Source organism: Limulus polyphemus, unplaced genomic scaffold (genome assembly GCF_000517525.1).
Source record: "Limulus polyphemus unplaced genomic scaffold, Limulus_polyphemus-2.1.2 Scaffold3544, whole genome shotgun sequence".
In the NCBI taxonomy this organism is placed as follows: domain Eukaryota; kingdom Metazoa; phylum Arthropoda; class Merostomata; order Xiphosura; family Limulidae; genus Limulus; species Limulus polyphemus.
In genome coordinates, this window is record NW_013669154.1 from 48181 (window position 1) to 57846 (window position 9666).

The window sequence follows — 9666 nt, forward strand, 5'->3', positions numbered from 1 at the left end:
ATAAACAAAAAGTAGTTTAATAAAATTTTGAATGTAAGACACTAAAACCTTGTGTCATGTACAGTAAAGAATACCCGTGGCGATAGGGTTAATCACTTAGCTCTAATGACATGTTGTTACAGTTTCCAATGGAATAATAATAAAATTAGTTCTCACTTAAGAATATGTAATTTCTCTTTCATAAACTTCAAGTCTGTAATTTATCAGAATTACTGTATGAATGCATTGTTCTGATGACAGTACAAGACTTTGGTTTTAATATATATATATACTAATTTTTTTAGGAGTAAGTTTGCTACAAATATTAAAAACTGCTTTTATATATATATATATATAGAAGTATTTAAATTTTTTTAAAAATTAGCAAAATTACTAATGCAACTTGGATGATTTTTGGTAAAATAATGTTAATTTGAGAGGAAGTAGTGGTTAACTACTGTTGTAACTACAATTTCAGAGACTGAAGAACCAACTTTTAAGATACATTTTTGTGACACTGCATTTGCTATAATGGTATTGATTACATAGTAAAACAAAGTGAAATACTTTCACTTACTGATTAACATGTAGATACAAGGAAAGAAAAATTGAGAAATGTTCGTAAACATCATCATTCAAACTTACAGAAAAAAATTAACACTTTGTAGTTATTGATGTCTGTTTGTACATAAGTGTACCAATAACCCAATTAAACTGCTTTCCCAAATAATGTGGAAATAGTTTAGTTTCACTGGTCTCCATGGCAGTATTTAACTCTGATGATATCGTTTCAACTAGGTAGTTAGTATTTTTGATGTTTTAAATTGCTTAAAAACAGTATTAAGTCTCCTGGCACCAATACATGGCTCAATACAAAAAACTTTTACATATATTAACTATGAAATAAATTTGAACAAATTGTTTTTTAAAATCATAACTGTGTTGTTACATTTTATTATTCCAACATATTTTGGTTACTTCATTTCAAATATTAATTGTTAAGTTAGGATACTGAATATGCAGTTTTGTTTTTTTTTTGCACAGTTCCACTCTCATCTTACTTAAGATACTGTTACAGTAGATCGTCACAGTTTATCATTTGCCTAGTTGTCTCACCAGTGTTCTGGATATGAGATGTTAGTTATTCTTCTCATATTATTAAAAGGAAGTACAAATTAAAAGTTTATAAGTAGCTCTGAAATACGTATGATGGGAGTGTTTGTTTTAGCTTTGTTTTTATTTTCACATGATCTTGTTTATTTTTACAAAATTAAAAAAAAACTTGTAATATAAGTAGGAATTCTTATTCAGCTTATTAGATAATAAACTTATTATTACACTACATTGAAATGTTACATGTTTTGGTGAAGTATTGTGAACTTCACAGAAAACCCCCATCAGGTCATCATAGTCTACATTTACAATTCTTGCCTTTAGTAGGAAAAAACAGTATTTTTACAATTACTGTATCATACAATACCTGGTATATAGGTTGGAGGAGTTGAGGGTAAATAACTTGTAGCTGTGAAAGCTGTGCCTGGATAAGAAGCATAGGGGAGACTCATACTGGGATGATGAGCAACCGGTGGATAACCTGGGGTAATTTGATTACTAACCCCATATCCTGGATATTCTGTTTAAAAGAAAGGATACTGAGTTTATCAACTGATTTTCCATTCAGCTAATAATTGAAATAAAAAATACAATAACATGTAAAACAAATAAACACACACAAATATTATTCATGGGGGAAAGAATTAAGCAACTTTTTCATGGACTAGAACAATAAAAATTGTTGGTTTAAATGAAATACTATATTTCCTGAAAATTATCATTCTTAAGTTTGAAAAAATTGAAGTTGATGTTTCCATTCTTTTTAACCTGACATTAACGTCCTATCAAACAAAATAACTCTGCTTCAGACCTATAAGTAAAACCTTGGAACTCTTAAACCTGCAAACTTCATTTAACCTTCAAGTATGTTCATTGCACTTTTTAATTCGCAACTTTTTCATTTTTAAGTAGATATTAAGATCTAAACAAAATTTGAAAGTTATAAGCTACAAAGACAAGGTGTGAAATATCAAAGGTACATGTATTTTACAAGCAAGCAAGATTTTCAAGTAGTTGTACTGTCTCAAGAAAAAAATTAAGATGTTTCACTCACTAACATACACAACTGCCACAGACAATTGATAGTGAACACCAAAAAAAAAGACATGTTAGTTCATTATAGAAAACCAATGTTGTTCACAAGTTCTACAGTTTAAGGGACCCACATTCTCTTGTACCAAAATTAAGGGGACACAGTAAAAAATTTTGAGGGATACCCTTCAGACAAAAAAGTATTACTAAGGATGAACAGTTATACTTAGTTAATGGAATAGGATTGTGTTTTGGTAGTTACTTCCGCATTAAACTAGTTATTGTTACAATTCTCAAACACCATTTAAATTTTCACAATGAAACCTTTTAAGTAATCTACATAGATGTGATACATTAGAAATATGTATGTTAACTGTGCTCAACCTAGAACATTATGGTTTGGTGCATCATTATCTCATTGATATTAACTTTATAACTGGTTGTTTGGAGGTTTTCTTGAGTTATATTAGTATGGTAATTTTGTGTGTATTTTATTATCCATCAGTAATGTACATCATGCTACAAATGTTCTTGTCCAGTATTCCCTTTCTTTTATGCATAGACTTACAGTAACAAACTATACAGAAATGTAAAAGTAGTCATGGACCTGACATAAATCTGGTTGGAATAAGTTCTTTGGTGGTAAGTAAAATAGATTGAGAGACTAAAAATGGATAAAGCAACAGAACCAGGAAAGATTTCCCAAGTGTTCTAAAGGAAGTCAAACATCAGTTATGTAAGTGTCTCTCTCTTTCATTCTTGGTATGTCAATAGACAGTGGGTTGGTGTCTGAGGATTGGAGGGTTGCTAAAAGTTACTCCTATTTTTAAAGGGGATGCAAAGGCTTCAAATACAAATCACAGAACCAGTTAGTCATCTTTCTCAGGTTGGAAATATATTAGAGTCTGATAAAAGAAGTTTTACGAAATCATTTAGTGAAATAAGATAAGAAAAAAGGGAAATCTTGGCTAATTAACCTGTCATCTTTTTTGTGAGGATGTTACTCATTACCCAAATGATAAAAGAAAGTGGACTTGATGTAATTAAATTTTTGTAAATCTTTTGTTGCAATGCCACATAGAAGTTAAGAAGATCATATCAGTTGGAGTTGAGGGAAAATCCAGTTAATTGGATTGTAGGGTGAGTGGGCAAAAAAAGTTGTTTCAATGGAACCCATCAAATCTAGACTTTTGTTGTTAGTGGACTCTCCTCAGGGTCAATGCCTGGGCCTTTGTTTTTCCTTATTTACATTTATGATACTGATAGGGACATAGTAAAGTTTGCTGATGACATTAAATTCTTAGGTATTTCATGCTCTATTGAGAATGTTTAAGAACTACAGAATGAATTGGAACAATTGGTAATCTGGACAAATAGTTGAAGAACAACCTTTAAGTATATTAAGTGGAAGATAATAATCTTGAGTTATTATAATTTGAATCCCACATTTAATGTAAATGGGAACCTATTCATTTGAGTTACTGAGAAAAGGATCTTGACATAGTGGTAGGTAAGTCTCTCAAGCTGTTGAGATAATGCTCTGGTGCTAATAATAAATCTAATCAAATTTAAGGATGTATTCATAGAGGTACTGGTTACAAGTTAGAAGAGGTAATTATCTCTTTATACAAATCACTAAATAGGCCTTATTAGGAATATTGCATAAATTTTTTGTGTATCCTTATGCAAGAAAGGATATTGCCTTATTGGATATGGTTTAGAGGAGGACTATGATGATTATTCCAGGGATGGAAGGGTTATGTTATGAGGATAGTTAAGGTCTTAACCTTATTATACCTTGAGAAAAGGAGGGTAAGAAGGTGTCTTATTATTGAAGTTTATAAAGTTATATGGAGAACTGATAGAATAAATAACCAATGTTATCATTATTTTTTGATTATTCCAGCCACACAAGTCATGTGAGAATGATTGATTAGTTGAATGTAATCCATTAATAAGCTCAACAATCAATCAACTAGCAAATTCCACTAACTGTCCAGCTCTATTGACAATTGCACTGGCATTGAGAGAATTTATGACATGCCCTTCTTTCATGTTGAAAAATTATACAAAAATATTATTACATATTTTAATACAACTCCCTTAACTACTGTTTATTTTACTATTACTTACTATAATAAGATATCACACACACAATTTTAAATGATTATATTCCATTGCTACAACTTGTTTCTGGCTTGGGGAAAAAAAAAAAGAAGCGTTTGCTCGAAACTTTGTCAATTAAATAAATTACTACCATAATTTTTAAAAGTGATTTTTCTCTTAAAGTCTAATTTGTACGTGATTAGTTTCAATTTATTTTCCATTCAAATATCTCACAAATAATTTAACACTTTTTCATACAGATAATTCTTTTGACATCATGAAAACAGTTAATGCATTTGTTGAATGGTAAATTTTACTCTCCTTTAGACTGTGAAGGAAGTACAAATATTATGTTTTATTAGAGCATGATCAGCAGGCTTATAGAAATTGCTTATAAAAATATTTACCATATTAGCATTTTTCCAAGCACTTACTAGAATTTCTGTTAAACTGTCTTCATAAAAATTCAGCCTATTTTTGACAAAATCAACACCCCCTCCTCCACTTTTATGATATTGTAGATGACCTTAAAACCTTCTACAAACTGCTAGCTTTAGTGTAACTATATTCACATAAGGAATCACACGCTATATTTCTCATTTTTGATATAAAAGTTTACCTTAGTTACTATATACAAGCATCTGAAATATATGTTTCTAAGTGAAAAATCATGCATAAGATCCATTTTTAATATTTTGCATTTACCTAAACAAGAGCCTAAACCCTAACTCTTGCCACTTGTATTGTGCAACTTGAGTTCTGACTATCATCAGAACACATTTTATCTATAAAATATACCACTCACAAAAGTGAAATAGTAATGTACAATTACCTAATCATAGAAAAAAACTAGAAATTTTTTTATGGTTGAATTTATAAATGAATATACTTGAAATTATTAAAAATATTTTCACCAATTGTAACTACACAATGTTAGTAAATTTTTCATTTAAAAGTTTTTCTTAATCATAATACTAGTGATCCAATGTCAATTGAGTTGAGAAACGTTGTATGGAAAAAAATGTTAATTCATAAATCTGAATTTTTTGTCAAGCACAGAAAAAGTGGAACCTGTCTTGAATTTTGGGCAAATGAGTAATACATATAGAAACTTTTTAATGCATCCACTGTTCTCAGTATGAAAATTAAATACCACACACTAAAAGTATTAACTTAGATATTAAAACACCACATATATAGACAATAAAAGGCAAGTTGGTCCTACAAGGCTATCCTTGAACACCTATCCTTCAGAAAAGTAAAAATTTAAACCCACCATTTAATTTTCAGGAAATCATCAATTAATTTCTTAAACAACTGTAAATTACCAGCTTTCATTACTACTGATGGAAACTCATTCCATAAGACAATCACCCTGTTAGAAAAATAAAATTATCTTGAATAACCCTAGCCTGTCTTCTAATTTAAACTTCTGTTTTCTTATCCTATTATCTTCAGAATATAGCATACAGAAACCAGAAACCCTTATCTTATTGGTCATCTAGATAATCTTGTGAACTTAAATAAGATCACCATTTAGCATTCTTTATTATAAGTGTCATGTTGGTTTTGCAACTCCTTTTTGAACTACATACTAAGGCTAAATACAAGAAGATGAGTACAGTGAGACTCACTCAGACTCAACTTGTTTGACTGGTTACCAAGGCTTAGACCAGCTGTCTATAATCACACTATAACATAACACTTAAGGACAAGGAGCCTCTTGGACCATTGAGGCTATCTTATTCATTATAAAAATACCCTTAAAGTCAGGTTTTATCATTTAAGTATTTATTGATCCTTCCCTTAACTCCTTTAAATTTACTGCCTCCAACAAATCTGGAGGCAACCATTTCAAAGGACAGTCATGGTTAAAAGTTAGATGAGTAAAACTGTCTAAGCTAAAGATGACTCCTATCCTGCCAAAATATATATCTGTACCCTCTAATTCTATCATTCTCACCATTAAATAAAAAAATTCCTTTCAAAATCATACTGCCTCCACTAGATCCTCTCTAACTATTCTTTCTTCAAAAGAAAACAAATTCAGAGATTTATAGCTGTCCTTGTATGACAACCTGCCAGTCTCAGGTATCATTTAAATTGCCATCATCTGAATCCTTTCTAACAATTCAATATGTCCTACTTAGAGTAAAGAGCCTAAGAACACAATGCTCTAAATGAGGCCTAACTAGTGACTATACAAGGAAAGTATAACCTCTTTGGATTTATATTCAATATTTCTCCGAGTCATATTTGCCCTACCACTAGCAACAGAACATTGCTTGGATGACTAATCAACCAAGATCCTGTTCTTCCATAACACCAGTAAGGTTATTTCCATCAAGAATATACTTATAATTCAAATGATGATAAACCATGAACTTGCATTTATTAAATTCCTTTTGTAAAGCTAGAGCATGAAAATCAAGGCCATGCTCTATGCCTGTTTCATTCAAAAGTTTAGGTCAAGGCCTACCTCAAAAGTCCAATGTCATCAGTAAGCCTTACTAACTTTCTAGTCACCCCTAACAACATCAATAATGTGAGAAAAAAAGGAAAATTGCATGCACTGGCTCTTAAAGTGCTCCACTAGTAACAAGAAGCCAATTTGACTGACCTTTATTCAAAACAACCTTTTTAGTTTCTCTCATCCAGTCACCCTGCAATTAATTTAACTAGACTTAAACAATCCTGATTAATGTGATTTTCTTAGCTAATTTTCTGTGAAACACTTTATCAAAAGTTAAAACTAAAAAGTATACAATTTACAAACTCCCCACTCTTCCATCATCCAATAATGAAACTTTGAGTTTGAAAGAAAGAGACTTGCATATCTATGGCCTCCCTTTAAACCCTTGGGAAAGGCACTGCCCAGCCCTGATGTTTTTCATTTCTCACTATTTACGCTTACCACCTAACGTTATTCGAATTAGATTAGTGTTATTAATTCAAATTAAACCACATAAAAATTAGAATGCAGTTTTATGAATTATTAATATTTCTCTTGTAAACAAAAAAAGAGAACTGTATTTAACTGCATTTATCTAAAACATCAATGCTTAGTCTTTTTTCCGTTTTTGCTAATAAAACTTTTTAAATGGAAAACTATGAAAACACACGATAATATTAATAATTTGTATGTAAGTAGTAACTGTAAGGTTTATCACTCATGTCACGATGACAATCACGTTAGCTGTTAGTGTTACTGTTAGGCCTAACCCTGCACCAAAGCAAAGATATATTTAATTTTATTACATATTTAGCTTCTGGGTATTCTTTATACTGGAGGAATTATATTGGAGTAGTAAGCTTGAAAAAGAGGAGTAAAAACAGCTTATGAACTTACCTTTTTTTTCAGATGACATTAAAAATGTAGAGAACGTACATAAAATAAAACCCTTTTTTTTATGTAATTAATAAGCTAGTACAGAGTTACGATTGCGCATGTTCCGTATTCAGTAGTTACGACGTCCGATAAGTTCAATTTCGCTTATGACAAGCCATCGGGGCCATATTGTATATCATATTCGTCCATAAACTAACGTAAAGTGTGAGTATTGTTATTTGCATGTAAAAAGCGGTTATTAGGCTTACATTTATCAGGATATGTACGTGATATAAATACAATTTAAGATATGTATGGAAGTTAAAAGACAAAACTGTTAACACATCTTTCCGATATGATATCATGTCTTGCGTTTCGAATCTTTCGATTCGTTCTATTCGAGTTTGTTTTATTGCATTTTAGCAGCTCCTCATGGAAAAAAAATCCCCATAATTTGTAGTTTTAGAATGGTATTGATTTGACTTTTTTTTCTTAGATATGAAAAATTACGGTCCAGGATAAATATTAGGGAAGGTCGAATTACAGGAAACAAAATTTTTGTTGTTTGGCCTTAAACTAAATATTACATATTCTGTCACACCTTCATCTACTTCTGAAGTTCTGGAATAGTTTTGTTTCCAAAGATAAGTACTATTCAAAATGTAGCTGTATAGTGAGAAAAGTGCAATAATCTACATTCTAAAATTATAATTTACTGTTTAATGAAAAATAAATATATCATTATGGCAAAATGTTACGTACCATTCTATGCTGCGCCGATAGTGCTGTGTATTTGTTTGTTCCAATAAAATCCAAGAATTATTTATTGGGATTCCGAATACACTGTTCCAGGGTTTGAAAATATTCCTCCCAGACACAGCCGTAGCTAGAGCAAAAATTTACCCGAGGTTCAAACAACAACAAGTACATAGGATCTTTACTTTTTCAATATGGATGTAATATCAAATAGTAAGTTACATTTAATTTCAAATTTTAACCGAGGTCCGTACCTCGATGACCTCATAACTAGCTGAGGCCGGGCCCGGCATGGCCAGGTTGTTAGGGCTCTCGACTCGCAATCCGAAAGTCGCGGGTTCGAAACCCCGTCTCATCAAACATGCTCGCCCTTTCAGCCATGGGGGCATTATAATGTGACGGTCAAACCCACTATTCGTTGGTCAAAGAGTAGCCCAAGAGTTGGCGGTGTGGTGATAACTAGCTGCCTTTTCTCTAGTCTTTTACTGCTAAATCAGGGACGGCTAGCGCAGATAGCCCTTGTATAGCTTTGCAAGAAATCCAAAACAAGCAAACAGTAGCTAAGGCCGTACCCTCAGGTGTCTCAATCATGTCAATCTTTCTCACAAACATCATAATCACGTGATCCGCACTTATATCCTGGTAGGCAAAATACACCATCTGTGCAAAAGACTAAGTTGTCAACTTTACCGAAAAAAGGTATTTATTATTATAATTAACGTTTCGGGCTGTCGCCCATACTCAGAACTAAAGCAGGTTATCGAACTTTACGACAAACTGTGGATAGAACAGCATGAGGTTCAAACTACAATGTGTATATACTAGTAAGCACGTGTAACAATGTTGTATGCAGGCATATCATGCATTTTCTACTTTATTACTTTAATACAGAATAAATAAACAAATTTTCAGAAGTATGTATAGTTCTCACATAACTCATTTATTATGAAAACTATTACGTTTCTTTTGCTCTATTTTCTAGTAACTTATTGTTTTGTATCATCCCCCTGTAGGATTGTGTATAGCATATGAAAGTAAACGACAGTTTTCTCCAGCGAAAAGTCAGGGGTTAGAACGTCTCTTGTTTTTAATGGGAATAACCAGTCACATTGATAGCACAAATCATTCTGGGTAAGCATGATGTTAACGCTTTAATTATGTAATGTAATGTTTCCACAGTTTGGTTAGAAGTGCTTATCGAATATAGTCTAGAGAGAAATTGCACAGATTAGTTTTCTATTAAAGATGGCTGTCTCTTGTGCTAAAGTAAGTACATGTCTGTTTCAATAAAGATTGTTTAATGTGTTTTGTATATTTGCGTCCAGCCTTTGTCTTTCTCACAAACTCAATCA

General features: G+C 31.6%; 1 protein-coding gene across 2 annotated transcripts in view; it reads right to left on the bottom strand.

Annotated features, from left to right (window-relative positions):
• LOC106469557 (DAZ-associated protein 2-like) overlaps positions 1 to 7670 on the bottom strand; it is a 27279-nt gene extending 19609 nt beyond the window's left edge. For both annotated transcript variants that reach the window (XM_022398098.1, XM_013930053.2), the window contains exons 1-2: positions 7580 to 7670; positions 1460 to 1612 (exon numbers count right to left, since the gene is read on the bottom strand). In XM_022398098.1, the coding sequence (XP_022253806.1) occupies positions 1460 to 1612; positions 7580 to 7598 (172 nt within the window). In that variant the 5' untranslated portion in view covers positions 7599 to 7670. The remainder of the gene's footprint in view (positions 1 to 1459; positions 1613 to 7579) is intronic.
• Positions 7671 to 9666: the final 1996 nt, after the last annotated feature.